A 15,699-nucleotide genomic window follows, 5' to 3' on the forward strand; every position below is an offset into this window, starting at 1 on the left:
TTGAAGGAGTATCATGTAATTGCAGTAGAAATAATATTTTTATCAAATTCTGGTATTGGAATTTCAAAGGTAGGGTCTCACAAAGAAAAACAAAAGTTGTTTTTAGGTTTTAGTTAAAGGCCTATAGAATAGTACTGTTGGGTCTAATCATAATGAATTCTGAATACAGATGACCCAGTGTTAATGATAGCCCAAATTTCTGCCCTCATTAACAGTTGTAATTTGATTTTAGATTTTACACATTTTCATTTTTGGCAGAGAAAGTTTAGATTTGACAACATAGTTCACTTCTTTTTATATCTGAAACATTCCAGAAAACTATTTCATACACCTAAAATCAAACTACCCAGGTTGATGAAAAATAAATAACTCCAACTTTTGGAGGCGCTTTACTTTTTCTTGTGGGGAGGTTGGGGGGAGGTTTGACATCTTGTCACACGTTAATTCACTGCAGAATGACACATATATGTAATGTTGAAATCCTCAGTACCAAACTTTTAAAAAATAAGGACTATTCATAAGGGTTTTTTTTGTTTTGTTTTGTTTTTGTTTTTTTGGCCACTTCATGAGGCACGTGGGATCTTAGTTCCCCGACCAGGGGTTGAACCTGTGCCCCCTGCAGTGGAAGCACAGAGTCCCAACCACTGGACCACCAGGGAATTTCCCCTAAGATCTTGAGTTTATCCTAATGTTCCCTTCTTGTTAATATTTCTTTGTCATAGGGAATTCAAGATTCACATTTTTGTGTTGAGGGACATCAAAAATGTCAGTGTCTAAAATTTCCCAGGTAGTAAATTCATAGGTGGATCAGCTTTTACTGTGTTAATTTTCACAAAACTAACTTGTAACAAAAGCTATGTATATTTCTTATGCAGTTTATTGTAATAGAACTTTTTTCATATGTAGTAAAGTTGGCCTTTTTTCATGTGTTTACATTTCAGTACAATAGGTCATTGTGAATAGCTGCCTGAGTTAGTTTTACTGTAGTTAGAATAATATTTACCAGCATATATCACAATTATTATCATCACTACTATTGTTTTGCCTTATAACTGCACAGATTCCAAGTATTACACTAATTTTAGCTAAGTGTATAAACTTCTGGCTTGCTTGTATATTATTACTCTTTGATTTTTAGGCCTCTAACTGTGGCATTGTGGAAAGTATCCTGAACTGGGTGAAATTTAAGGCTCAGACGCAGCTGAACAAGAAGTGTTCATCAGTAAAGTACAGTAAAATCAAAGGTATTCCCAAACTGGATGATGCTAATGATGCTGGTAAGTTCAGATTTTTTTTTTTAGATTTTAAGTTTGTGTTTATTCAGTGAGAGACTGTTGTAACTTTCCACATATAGAGCATAGGGTTCTATGTTCAGAGTATGGTTTTACTTCACTAAAATTGCTATATGTACCACTGATTACTAATTTTCGGGGGGCAGGAGTTCCATAAAATGCACTTAATTTTTAAGTTACCCTGAGCATGGTGTAAGATGCTCTTACAGCCCTCCGTGGTCACTGCTATCATCAGTCTCTTGGCTCCGGGCTCTCGTGGGCGGACTCGAGAACTTTGGAATGTGTGTCCTCTGCCCCCAGGTGGCAGGCACTCCCTGGAGTGCACGCTGATACTGACGGAAGGGGACTCTGCTAAGTCGCTGGCCGTGTCCGGACTGGGCGTGATTGGGAGGGACAGGTACGGGGTCTTCCCCCTCAGGGGCAAGATCCTCAACGTGCGGGAGGCCTCTCACAAGCAGGTGCGTATCTGCGCCCGTGCCCGCGGCACTTGAGTGCCTTGCTGGCACTGTGAGCTTTGTGCGTCCCTGCAGCTCACCTTCTGTCTCTGGAGACACTCTGAAACACTTTCCGTCCTTTTCATGTTTGCACAGATCATGGAGAACGCAGAAATAAACAATATCATTAAGATAGTTGGTCTACAATACAAGAAAAGTTATGATGATGCAGAATCGCTGAAAACCTTACGCTATGGGAAGATTATGATTATGACTGATCAGGTTGGTTTAAAAGTTGCCACATATTAAAACATATCTTTTTCAGAATGTCCTTTTGTTACTTGTTTCATGAGATTTGTCCCAAGATAGTAGACGTGGAAGTGATTGTATTTACATCCAGGGGGAAGATATTGTTTAATGGCACAGTTTGTGTGAAGCACATTCTACATTATCTAATTTATGGTAACCACCTCTTTGGTTAGGTATTTTAAAAATATTTTTAAATGCAACAAGTATAGGAAGAGTAGAACACACTGTGTAGTATTATGGGGTTGAAGCCCACCTATCTATAAGCAGGAAGGAAATGGTGAAATTTACAAGAAAGATTAATCAATAGGATAATGGCTAATATATTCGTATATGATGGCATAATTTGGGATGCACAAAAAAATTGGAGGACCTGAATAGTGAAATGGCAGTAATTAGGAAAGAAGTAGAAAATTGAAAAGGAAGAATTCCACATGCATCCAACTGCTTGTCTCTTACATCCTCTAATTGAAAGCATTTCTAGAGAAAATCTTCAATGAGAAGCTGCTGTATAGTTTTAAGCAGAAATTTATCAGTTTTTATGTTAAGACTTGTGAATACCTGTACTCCATGGATTTCTCCTTCCAGTGAAGTAGCATTATAACGCTGTTTCATTAATTTCCATCTTTAAATCATTCTTTTAGTGAAATCTGGGCAAACTATAAAAAAGATAATGGTAGCATATTTAATGACAGAAAGATTTAGTCTGTCACTTAGCTATGTTCTTTATTTGAATTTTAAGAAAAAAATTCTTGACTGTGATCATCCAAAGAATGTTTTGTAAAGCACAGTTGTAAAATTTGAATGGAATTTTGCCTCATTGCTGCATTCATACATCTAAAAATTTGGTTTTGTAAGTAATTATATTTCATAAATTATTATAGCACTCTTTACTAACATTTATTTAGGATCAAGATGGTTCTCACATAAAAGGCCTGCTTATTAATTTCATCCATCACAATTGGCCATCACTTTTGAAGCATGGTTTTCTTGAAGAGTTCATTACGCCTATTGTAAAGGTACTATTTACATTAATATATTTTTATACTGTTGTCTTAAACAGTAGCAGAAAAACTAATTTTTTTTTTTTTATTATTCATTTAAGGCTAGCAAAAATAAGCAGGAACTTTCCTTCTATAGTATTCCTGAATTTGATGAGTGGAAAAAACATATAGAAAACCAGAAAGCCTGGAAAATAAAATACTACAAAGGTTTGTTTTCTAAAACACTTAAATTTTGTGAAGTTACTACTGACGTAAATTTATTTTTATGAGAGCATTGTAAAATATTTTGAAAGTTTGTCTCTTTTAGCTTTCAGAAACAGCTATGGCTGAGTTTTAAAGAATTGTTAGGGAAGATTTTATGTAAGTAGAGAGAGTAGTATAATGGGCTTCCTGTGTTCTTAAACAGTCACCGTTTTGCAGACAATCTTGTTTCATCTGAACTCGTCATTGCCACCCCATTAGTTTGAAGTAACTTCCAGGCATTAATTATTTCTATACTACTTTAGTATGTATCTCTAAGAGAATTTTTTTTATTGTCCATAATACCATTATCATACCTTTGTTTAATAACCTTAAATATTCAATCCAGGTTAAAATTCTCCTGATTGTATTAAAAATGTTCATTTTTATAGTTTTTATTTTTTTATTTTTTTTTTGAATCAGGATCCAAACAAGGCCCACACATTGCATTTGGTTGATAAGTCTATTTAATCTTAATATATTATTTCTCTTTTCATATTTTTTTCTTGTAATTTATTTGTTCAAAAAGTTGGATTGTTTGTCCTGTGTAATTTCCCATATTCTGGATGTTGCTCATTATCCCTATATATATATTTTTCTTGTGGAGAGAACATTTTAAGATCTTCTCTCTTAGCAATTTTCTTTAATTAATTAATTAATTTATTTGGTTGCACCGGGTCTTAGTTGTGGCAGGTGGGCTATTTAGTTGTGACTTGCGGGCTCCTTGGTTGCGACTCGTGGGCTCCTTAGTTGTGGCTTGCCAGCTCCTTAGTTGTGGCATGTGGGCTCCTTAGTTGCAGCAGGTGGGCTCCTTAGTTGTGGCATGTGGGCTCCTTAGTTGCAGCAGGTGGGCTCCTTAGTTGTGGCTCACGGGCTTCTTAGTTGCAGCATGTGAACTCTTAGTTGCAGCACGCATGTGGGATCTAGCTCCCTGACCAGGGATGGAACCTGGGCCCCCTGCAATGGGAGCGCGGAGTCTTATCCACTGTGCCACCAGGGAAGTCCCTCTCTCAGCAATTTTCAAGTATACAATATAGTATTATTGACTATAGGCATTATGCTGTACATTAGGTTCCCCAGAACTTACTCATCTTAAACTGAAAGTCTGTACCCTTTGACTGACATCTCCCCATTTCCCTCTCCCCCCAGCCCCTGGCAACCACCATTTTACGCTCTGTTACTATGAGTTTGACATAGATTTTTTTTTTTTTTGATTCCACATATAAGTGAGATCATACAGTATTTGTCTGTCTCTGTCTGGCTTGTTTCCACTTTTATTTTTAAAATTGTGCAGGGTTGGGTACCAGTACAGCTAAGGAAGCCAAGGAATATTTTGCTGATATGGAAAGGCACCGCATCTTATTTAGATATGCTGGTCCTGAAGATGATGCTGCCATTACCTTGGTAACAAAGTTCATTTAAAAAAAATCTCTCCTAATATCCATTCCCTCTTTCTGCCATGCTTTTCTTCCCAATCTTGGTTTTCTGTGGTAAGTCTCTTTAGAATTCTAAGCCCAACCTAGTTAATCTTGGTGTCATTTCCCATCACTGCAGATTATGCCCTGCTTTCGTAGTTCTTTAATTCAGACACCACTGTTCAAGTGTATTTTCGATAAAAGCGTATTGGAAAAAAGTTAATTTCCCAGAAATTAATAATTAGTTATTTGCCTTTATAAATTTTAATTTTATAATGAAATTCTTTTTATTTTTAATGTATGAAATTGTTACCTGGAATCTTTCAGGCATTCAGTAAGAAGAAGATCGATGACAGAAAAGAATGGTTAACAAATTTTATGGAAGATCGGAGACAGCGTAGGTTACATGGCTTACCAGAGGTTAGTCATAAAGAGTGGTGATCTGGGGGAAGAAAGAGAAAAAGGCTAAAATTCATGCAGTAATCATGACATAATTGCTGTATAACTTTTCTCTTAGCAATTTTTATATGGTACAGCAACAAAGCATTTGACTTACAATGATTTCATCAACAAGGAATTGATTCTCTTCTCAAACTCAGACAATGAAAGATCTATACCATCTCTTGTTGATGGTAAGTAGCTTTTGTTTAACAATCTTTTTCATTTTTGTATGTCATTGAGTATATTTTAATTTCATGTACTTTAACCCATCCTTATAATAAATTTAAAAATTCTGAAGTTGCTCTCGAGATGTTTTAGTAGTTCTGAAATTTTATATTCTTTATTTGAATCTTTTAAACCCTTTTTGAACTTTTAAAGAAAATTAACTTGCAAAATTTTAAAGCTTTTGCCCCAAGTTGTTGGAGACTTTTTAAAATAAAAAGTAAAATGTGATTTTGATAAGTCCTAAAGTATTTATTGGAGACTGAATTTTAAAAACACCTTTACTCCTCAATACCCAAAACCTAATGCTTTTAACTTATTTAACTTGACAAAAAAGTTAAACTGCTACCCAGTACTTAGAGCAGATTTTAGTCTTCTGTCTAGAGCATTTTGATTTTTATAACTTTTAGCAGATTAGTTGATCTTCATGTTCCTTGGTATTTCAGCTAATAACAGATGGTTCTGCTAATTCATGTAGTTCTAGCTTTGAGTTACATCCGTTCTCTTATGTCTTCCCTAATAATTGCCATCTAAATTGGTCTCAGATGCCTATAGACTTCTATGCCGATAATTGTATGCCTCTTATTTTACTTGTGTTAATTTTCCTTCTCAATTAGATTGTAAAATTCTCAAGGAAAGTGGCCATATTTTATCATCCTTTTGCTTCTGCCATGCTCTGGGCCCGTGATGATGATGGTGATAGCTAGCATATACTGAAAAGTTTATTACTGTGCTCACTGGCCTAGAGCGAGAAGAGTGGTCAGGAGGCAGAGTGCTTTGCTTGCATTATCTCATGTAATCCTCATGGTCACCCTATTAGGAAGGTAATTATTTCTGTTACACGGACGAGGACACTGAGACTTAATGGTTTAATAAGTTGTGGAAAGTCACATGGCCAAGTTGAGAAGAGTATCCAGATGAGTGAGATTCTAAAGCCTGCATTCTTAACTACCAGAACTCATCTCTTCTTCGTAAGAGCTTTCCTGACTTAGGATATTCTAATAAGTTTTCAGGCTCATTGATGGCTTGCTGGTACTTTAATCACAAAGTAATTTGCTGGCATTTTGGGCACATGAGTGTTTGGGAACTCCTGTGAAAGGAATTTGGTGCCACTGAGCAGTCCTTTAAGACCGGAGGGTGTCTTTCTATTGGTTCTTCACTTTGGAATAGATTGAGATGGTATAAAATGTGTTAGTATGTACTCATTTTGTTACAGAATCTCAAGTAAACAATTTTACTTATTTTTCGGAAGCATACTATATCTTTGCTTTTTTCTCTTGAATATATAAAACATTGTTGTCACTAAAAGAAACATTACAACTATATCCCGAGCAGTATTTTTAAAAGAGGGTTGTTGTTTTTAAAAATAGGCTTTAAACCAGGCCAACGAAAAGTTTTATTTACCTGTTTCAAGAGGAATGATAAACGCGAAGTAAAAGTTGCACAGTTGGCTGGATCTGTTGCCGAGATGTCTGCTTATCATCATGGAGAAGTAAGCATGGAGATTGGAATTAATTGAGAACTATACTTATGGGCATGAAGGAGGATAGTAGAAGGATAATTCAGCATAATAAAGTGTTTTTTTCTTTTATAAGTTCTTTGGAAATGTAAAAGAGTTGAGAGTTTGGGTTTTAATAAAAATTAGGAAATCCATTTAGAAAATTTGGAATGTGAATGTTGTATTCTGTCTGCTTCTGTCCTGCAGCAAGCACTGATGATGACTATCGTGAACTTGGCTCAGAACTTTGTGGGGAGTAACAACATTAACTTGCTTCAGCCCATCGGTCAGTTTGGAACCCGGCTTCACGGGGGCAAAGACGCTGCAAGTCCTCGTTACATTTTCACAATGTTAAGGTGATCATTTGCTGATATAATGGTATAAAGCTCTATTTGAAGTTTATTGGAACTAACTAAATGTGTAATAGAATTATAACTACGGAGAGAGGTGATTGGGTATTATGTTGAGGGTGAATGTTCCAAATTATTTGATCACATATAGAATGAAATTTGTTGATCTCAGTTTTTATGAATTATTGGTGGAACCAGTCCTAACGAATGTAAGGATTTTTTCTGATCCAACTTTACTTTTTAGGCTGAAGATGGGTTTTGTGGTTTAGTCAGAATAAGAGGAAATCCTTAAAAGTTTATTTATCAGTACTAAGAATTTAGGCAGGTAAGTCAGTAAATAACTTAAGTAAAACAAGGCTGTCTTATTCTGGCTTTGTACCTGAGAGAAATATATTTGGTAATAAGGTTAGGTAAATTTTATTGTTAAATTTAAATTAAGCACGTGTAACCAAAATTCTTAACAAATGCATTCTTTTTAAACGATTTTTTGAAATGTGAAGTCTTTAATTATGTATGAAGTTTTGTTTTCTAAAACCATGATATTGCCCCATGTCTGTCTGTTTCCTTTGATTAGCTCTTTAGCAAGACTGCTTTTCCCTGCTGTGGACGACAACCTGCTTAAATTCCTTTATGATGATAATCAACGCGTAGAGCCTGAGTGGTATATTCCCATAATCCCCATGGTTTTAATAAACGGTGCTGAGGGCATCGGCACAGGATGGGCTTGTAAACTACCCAACTATGATGCTAGGGAGATTGTGAACAACGTCAGACGGATGCTGGAAGGCTTGGATCCTCACCCCATGGTGATTACGTAGAACTAATTGCTTATGTTGTTTTAACAGATGACAGTGTGTAAACTACAAATGCCAGTCATTTTAGGAAAGTAATGGAACTATCTTCATTTTAGAACGTATTGTAGACAGTAAGGACCCTATTAGTGTGTAACTTGATGTGTGCTTACTGTAAAAGATATAGAGTTTGGGGGACTTCCCTGGTGGCACAGTGGTTAAGACCCCGCCTGCCAATGCAGGGGACACGGGTTCGAGCCCTGGTCCGGGAAGGTCCCACATGCCACGGAGCAACTAAGCCTGTGCACCACAGCTACTGAGCCGGCGCTCTAGAGCCCACGAGCCACAACTACTGAAGCCCGTGCGCCTACAGCCCGTGCTCCGCAACAAGAGAAGCCACCGCAATGAGAATACCACGCACTGCGACGAAGAGTAGCCCCCGCTCGCTGCAACTAGAGAAAGTCCGTACGCAGCAACGAAGACCCAATGCAGCAAGCAATAAATAAATAAATAAATAAGAAAGGAAGGAAGAAAGGAAGAAAGAAAGAGAAAAAAAAAAAGACACAAAGTTTGGAAAAAGCCTGGATATAAGGTTTATGGGAGAAACTGTTTATTAAAATTTTAAAGTACCCTGTAGTTCAGGCTTTCAAATATCTAACTTATATAGAGAATAACGTTTTTATGACAAAGTTATATGCAACTTTATGTTATTGTTCTTAAACTACTAAGTCATATTAGAGTCATTAAGGATGCTTAAAGACACCTTGTATATATTTTAATAATCCCCATATTTTTCATTTTTGCCCTTACCTTACATCATTCATCATGTTCAGTTCTTCCCCCAAACTCCCTCCAAGAAAACCCTCAAAAAAGAATCTTACACTCTTCTACGTGATTTAAAATCATCTAGAAATTTCCCTTTATCATGATACACTTAAATAGAAGAATATTTTTATTACAAAAATGATAGTGCTCATTGTAGAAAATATAAATAAGCGAAGAGGAAAAATACTCCATGTATATAGAAACAAACTGTTAATATTAAGTATTTCTCTCCAAGTTTGATTTCATATTTGTATTTTAAAAGAAAATTAGAATATGGGGGTGATTTAACATCTTTTTTCTCCTAAATACTTTAAAGTACTTTAAAATATTTCTAACAGAAGTATGAAATTACTTTTAATGATTATAGCATTTTATTTTATTTCAGATACATTTAGAGTATTTATTGTCTCAGTGTATTTGATCAATACTTGTTTCATACATATATATATATATATATATATCTACTATATATGATACTGTGCTAGGTGGTAAGATAAAGAACCATGATCTCTGTCTTCAAAAAGTTAATCTGTTGTCAAGGCAAGACCTCTGGGCATGAAGTTTACAGTGACAAAAGATGTTAATAGTTGCTCAGTGAGCAGAAGTGTCCTGTGCTATATGCCTGACTTCTTAGTGATGATGACAAATAGGAATTTTAGAAGAGGGAGAGCTCACTTGTAATTAGGCCGAGAAGGCTAAGTAAGATTTATATAGATGAATGGGGTGTGGAGAGCTGAATAACCGTCAGGCCTGGCGGATAGAGTGAGCGAAAGTGAGAATATTCAAAATACTCAAGAGAAACATGCAAGAAGAGTGTAGTGATCTGGAAGGCAAATCACTGGAGAAAAGTTAGAAGGTTAGCTTGGCTTGTAACGTTAATGTCTGAGGAGTTTGGATTTTTAATCTAGGGGAGAAGGAAGGATGGAGGGGTAATAAGCTGGAAAAAAAAAAGGCGATATTCTTGGAAGACCAGGAAAGGTGGTGCTGAGGTTTTGAGATTTGGGGGGCTGTTGAGCGTATATTAACAGAAGCTGTGAATTCAAGATTGAATGATTATTTGGAGAGGGCCTATTGCCGACGAGAGGAATTTAGTTTCAGTTGTGTGAACCTGTCGGTAGCAATAGGTCATAGACTAAGGGGCATTCAGAGGTGGCACTGGCACTCAAGTGAGAAGTTGGGGCCTTTAGGTATTTTTATTTTTCTCTACAGCTTCCAAACTACAAAAACTTTAAAGGAACAATCCAAGAACTTGGTCAAAACCAATATGCAGTCAGTGGTGAAATATTTGTGGTGGATAGAAACACAGTGGAGATTACAGAGCTTCCCGTTAGAACTTGGACACAGGTTGGTATAAGACGTGAGCTGCCTGTGAGCTGCGTGTGGCAGTTGTGTTAGGCAGTCCTTTCTGGTGAGAATATGATTGTTTGCCCTGTGTCTGTAGAGTGTTTAAACATTCATGTATACACTTTTGACACATTCATTGGAATATTCCAATGGTAATTTAAAAGTTAACTTATCTAAATGTAGAGTGACTTAGCTAGGTTTTAAAAAGACTATTATCTTTGTTTACATTGCAGTGACTAGAATAGTATGTAACAAATAGTGTTTTGAACCTTTATAAATATGGTCAATAAACTCATGTCATTCAGTATTGGATCTAAAAGTACGCGCGTCACCTCGTCAGTGCTAGTTGATGCCATCTGCTTTGTACTCTCAGCCTCTTCTTGCCTTTTGAGTATGAGCAGATCAGAACCAGTACCTTGTATGTCGTCTTTCTCCACTGAGATCCCCGTGTATCGTCAACTGTAGTGACTGGGCAGGAGACGATAGAGATGAGGTTCCCCTTCTTCCCCACTGGAGTCGAGAAGGTTTAGATTGCATGACTTGTAGAATAAGAACATGAATGTGTGTCATGAAAGATTTACTTATTTTTAAATCTTTTATAGGTATACAAAGAACAGGTTTTAGAACCTATGCTAAATGGAACAGATAAAACACCAGCATTAATTTCTGATTATAAAGAATATCATACTGATACAACTGTGAAATTTGTGGTGAAAATGACTGAAGAGAAACTGGCGCAAGCAGAAGCTGCTGGATTGCACAAAGTTTTTAAACTGCAAACTACTCTTACTTGTAATTCCATGGTAATTGACTAGATTTACTATGAATGTAACCTTGCGTTCTGTAAGTTGGATTTTTGTAATTGGCTTCATGATGGGAGTAGCTATAGTAAGTCTGAATGCGTTTCCCCCTGTATGTTTGCTAAAGAATCTAGAGGTACATTCCCTTTCCTCTAATGTTATCCTCTGCTCTTAACCCCAGCCCTGCATTTGTGCATCTGGGCTTGAACACACAGGATACACACACCCTCACACTCACTGACTGGAAGTTCTGAGAGTGATTGTTTCAGGGTCTCCTTGTGCCTCATGCCTGTCTCTATTAGCATTTTCGTGGTGGAGTTCTTATCTCCTCATGACTCTAATCTGCTTTATTAAACTTTAGATAATTGGGGAGGAAGATAAAAAATGAACATGTATGATTACCCTGTTCCATTCCAAATTAGCTTTTAGACTTGAGAAAGAGTAAAAGAAAAAAATCCAGCAATAGCACAGTGACTGAGAAAAAGTGCCATAATCTGCCAAGCAAGGCTGATAGAAAAAGGAGAAAAAGATAGAGAAGAAGTAAAATTTCCCTCTAAATTGAAGTTTGAGTGAACTGTAGCCCATTCATAAAAAACAACAGAGAGAGGCAAATGCATGTCCATTGAGTATATGGGAGAGAGAGAACTTTAATATTTAAAAACTTACAGATAGAATATGCTTGTTTTTAGTTTGAAAAAAAATCTATTAGGTGGCTTTATAGCCATAGTTTATATAGTTTTAAGTAAGTACCTTTTTTTAAGGACCTATTTTTATCTTTCAAAATTATTCCAATTTTAAATATTTTCATAGTTTTGAGAATAGAATTTTATCAGTTTCTTGGAGCCACCAAAGGAATATTTACTTAATAGTTTTGTTCTGGCTTTTAGGGGTGGTATGTATTCATATACGTGTATTATGGTTATTTTAAATACTGTAGCATACAAGTTAAAAATACCGACACAGATTTATATAATCTTCAAAAACTTTGTGTTTTGCTTAGGTACTCTTTGATCATATGGGATGTCTGAAGAAGTATGAAACTGTGCAAGACATTTTGAAAGAATTCTTTGATTTACGATTAAGCTATTATGGTTTACGTAAGGAGTGGCTTGTAGGAATGCTGGGAGCAGAATCTACAAAGCTTAACAATCAAGCCCGTTTCATTTTAGAGAAGATACAAGGGAAGATTACTATAGGTAAGATGCAACCTTTAAAAATTTGAACATTAGTTAAAATGGAAAAAAAAAACTTTATTAATGGAAGACGTTTTTATCAGTAGAATATAAACAAATACAAATTGAATCTCTTTTCTTGATCCTAACTTTATTTTTCCCTCACATAGAGAATAGGTCAAAGAAAGATTTGATTCAAATGTTAGTCCAGAGAGGTTATGAATCTGACCCAGTGAAAGCCTGGAAAGAAGCACAAGAAAAGGTAATCATTTGCAGAACGAGACATTCAGAGAAGCTTTTAAAAGCAACTTCCAAAGCAAACAAAAACCCCAACCCCTAAATTTTGAATTTAGTACTGCTAAAGGTGCTGAGTAGTCTGTGTGGAGACTGAAGTCTTCTGTGTATCCACAGAGCAGCTAGGGTGCAGCAACTTGCAGTGCACACCCACCGCCAGGCACTTTGCCAGTGTGGCTCAGCCAGGGCCTGGGGAAATGATTCCGGTTGGAGAAGGTCGCTCCGTCTCCTCAGCCTTCTTTCTGAGCCTGCCGTTAAAGGACGGTGGTGGTGGTGGTTTTGTGTGGTGCATGTCACTATCTGGGAACTACACTGGTAGCATAGGAATCATTTCCCCCTGGGCAGTTTGTGGCCACAGTGTGGAATCCACTCACCACTCACTTGATCTGGTTTTGGTGTACGCTGGGGAGACTAGAGACAGAATGGTCAATATTTATCAGTATTTATCGAGCACCAAGTATGTGCTCTGACCTATGCTTAGGTCTTTAGCTGGAGATCTTAAACCCTGGAACTTCAGATTAAAAGTCTGATGTTTTATTAAATTGTCCATTTTAGATCATAGAGTACTAATATTAATTCAGTAAATGGGATATTGAAACGTTGAGATTCTTCTCAAGAATTAGCTTCTTGCTGTTGTGGACAATTTAAAAAAAATTTGAAAAGGCAGTACAGCATTGTGATTGAGAACACAAATGTACAAAAGGAAGAAAGTTGGAAATGATTAATTTTCAGATACTTAATTAGAATATTGTATATATATGTCATACTGATAAAGTTCACATCTTTAAAAAATAGTTATGATTATGTGATGTAATTTGAACTGAAACTTTAAACTTCCCAACATTCATGAGTTCTCAACCATAATGTTTTTCATATTTTTCATCAAACTCCATTGAAATAGTGTTTTCATTTACATTAAGTTTTTTTTTAAATTTTGAACTGTCAATAGATTGCCATATGTTAGAGTGAGTAAAATTAGACTAAATTACATATTTAGCAATTACATGTTAAGAGAACAGGTTTATTCATTGTTTGAGGAAAATGGGGTAGGACAAGTTGGGGGAGTATTCAAAATTAAGATGACTCAAGCATGTTGCGTTCCTTTCAGTGTGTTTTGTTGCATTCTTAAACCCCAAGTTATGGTTTATACACTACTTGCCCTTCTGTATCATTGTTGGTTTAAATTATACCTTTAAAAAAAATTAGCTAGTAAGCTAATGAATTTAATGTTTAGTTTTAAAAAATAAAGGTGTTTAGGGTTTGAGAATGCCCTTCTGGCAGAAGTAGACTTCATGGGTAAAAGCTAGTGCTTGGTTTCAATAATTTCATTGTTACCCTCAAAACGTTCTCAGCATCTTGGCCGTGTGTTCACTTTGGGGGTTCAAGAAACAAAAGGAACTGCTCTTACAAGAGTGTCCTGTTGTGTAGAGTTGGAGAAGAGAGAATTATAAAGCCGATAATTAGAAGATCAAAAACATGGTAGAATTGTCATTGGAACTTAAAAAGTTTCTTGGTTTTTGCTTTTTTCCCCTGCAAGTATCCTTAGTCATCTTCATGATAACAGTGATAGATCCACATATTCATGGAGCACTCATGAACGATACTTGGTGTGTCATCAAAGCCCAGAGCAAATAGACTTCTAAAGCGTGGGTCTAAATAGGGTTTTATGACACCCTAATAATATCTTAATAGTAGTGTAGCAACCTAAAATTCCATAGCAACACACTATTTCATGAAGAAATTTTAAAAACTGTAGACTATTAATTTGTCATAAATTATCTAGGTACTTAATAATCTATATCAACTCAACAACAGCATTCTTTATTTGGCTAATGTTACTTAATTGAGTTTATACTTTTGTTTATGTAATGAAGCATCTTGCTTTGCAATTTTTATTTTTATTCCTTTGCTTCTAAAATACACCTAACGTTTACTTTGTATATATACATTATTTTACCGAAAATTTTAAATTAAATTGTAAAGCTTTTTTTTTTTTCCTCTTGATTGCTAGAAGTGAACTTTTTTTTTATGGAGTATCATGGCTCACTCAGTCATTTTTAATTATCTGAGCGCCTTTAAAAATTGAGATGCAATTTTATTTAACAGCTGTTGTTATTTTAAAAATTTTAAAGATGATGTCACCTATAATAACTTCTATTAAATTCATTGGACTTTGAAATTTAATATTAGCATAAGATTTTTTATTGCAACTGCTCCTATGAAAAGAAGGCCTTATAGATAAACTTTTAGAATAGCCCTTGTGACTCTGACTCACCAGCTGTTAAATGCTGGAGTGAGCTTCAGCTTAGTCCTTGCGTGAATGTTCTTGCTTGAGGGAATCTTTATCAGGAATTCATCCGTAGTGACTGACTACCTTAGCATATTTATTATAACTGTAAAACATTCTTCATAAGTGATATTTATTTTAGGTTTCAGACTGTTCACTCACCAATATAAAGATCTGACAAGATGCATGATAAAACATTAGTTCTGCTCTATTAATTTTAAGATGTGGTGTCTTCTCAAGCAGTTAATTTTTCGCCAGATTCCTGGATAGAGGCTGAATATACCATTCCTTTTGATGATTTTATTGTGCATTTTTAGAAAATTTAAACCTTTTATAGGAAATATATTTTCATAGATAATCTTGCAGATAACCTAAAATAAACCCACCACCCTGAAGATGTAGCTTTAAGAGTATAGCATGTATGGAATTTTAAACTCAGTCAATAAAATTCAACATTGATTTGATATTATATAGGACTTTAATATAAAGTTTATTATTTTTTACAGGCAGCAGAAGAGGAAGAAACACAAAACCAGCATGATGATAGTTCCTCTGATTCAGGAACTCCTTCAGGCCCTGATTTTAATTATATTTTAAATATGTCTCTATGGTCTCTTACTAAAGAAAAAGTTGAAGAACTGATTAAACAGAGAGATGCAAAAGTATGAACTTCTGTGGGTTAAATAATTTGAAACTTTAAGTGCTATCCATATCTTTATTTTTCTTTTCCAAAAATAAATAGTTTTATTTAGCCTTTATGTATACATTTGAAAATTATACATTTAAAATTGAATATTTAAATCATACTACTTTTTTATTATAGGGGCGAGAGGTCAATGATCTTAAAAGAAAATCTCCTTCAGATCTTTGGAAAGAAGATTTAGCAGCGTTTGTTGAAGAACTGGATGTAGGTTAAGTCTCCATTAAAATATATTTGGAGAAGTAATGTTTATGAAACAAGAACGAAAATTTTTAAAATTAAAT

At 35.3% G+C, this 15,699-nt stretch overlaps 1 protein-coding gene across 2 annotated transcripts in view; it reads left to right on the forward strand.

Moving 5' to 3' along the window:
• TOP2B (DNA topoisomerase II beta) overlaps positions 1-15,699 on the forward strand; it is a 68,621-nt gene that overhangs the window by 38,663 nt on the left and 14,259 nt on the right. For both annotated transcript variants that reach the window (XM_068545821.1, XM_068545822.1), the window contains exons 11-27: positions 1,139-1,277; positions 1,593-1,750; positions 1,883-2,008; positions 2,941-3,051; positions 3,138-3,243; positions 4,571-4,680; positions 5,019-5,111; positions 5,209-5,323; positions 6,725-6,846; positions 7,060-7,208; positions 7,777-8,008; positions 10,028-10,162; positions 10,765-10,965; positions 11,963-12,158; positions 12,305-12,396; positions 15,222-15,377; positions 15,539-15,622. In XM_068545821.1, the coding sequence (XP_068401922.1) occupies positions 1,139-1,277; positions 1,593-1,750; positions 1,883-2,008; positions 2,941-3,051; positions 3,138-3,243; positions 4,571-4,680; positions 5,019-5,111; positions 5,209-5,323; positions 6,725-6,846; positions 7,060-7,208; positions 7,777-8,008; positions 10,028-10,162; positions 10,765-10,965; positions 11,963-12,158; positions 12,305-12,396; positions 15,222-15,377; positions 15,539-15,622 (2,325 nt within the window). The remainder of the gene's footprint in view (positions 1-1,138; positions 1,278-1,592; positions 1,751-1,882; positions 2,009-2,940; positions 3,052-3,137; positions 3,244-4,570; positions 4,681-5,018; positions 5,112-5,208; positions 5,324-6,724; positions 6,847-7,059; positions 7,209-7,776; positions 8,009-10,027; positions 10,163-10,764; positions 10,966-11,962; positions 12,159-12,304; positions 12,397-15,221; positions 15,378-15,538; positions 15,623-15,699) is intronic.

This window comes from Eschrichtius robustus, chromosome 6, assembly GCF_028021215.1.
Source record: "Eschrichtius robustus isolate mEscRob2 chromosome 6, mEscRob2.pri, whole genome shotgun sequence".
NCBI classification, from domain to species: Eukaryota; Metazoa; Chordata; class Mammalia; order Artiodactyla; family Eschrichtiidae; genus Eschrichtius; species Eschrichtius robustus.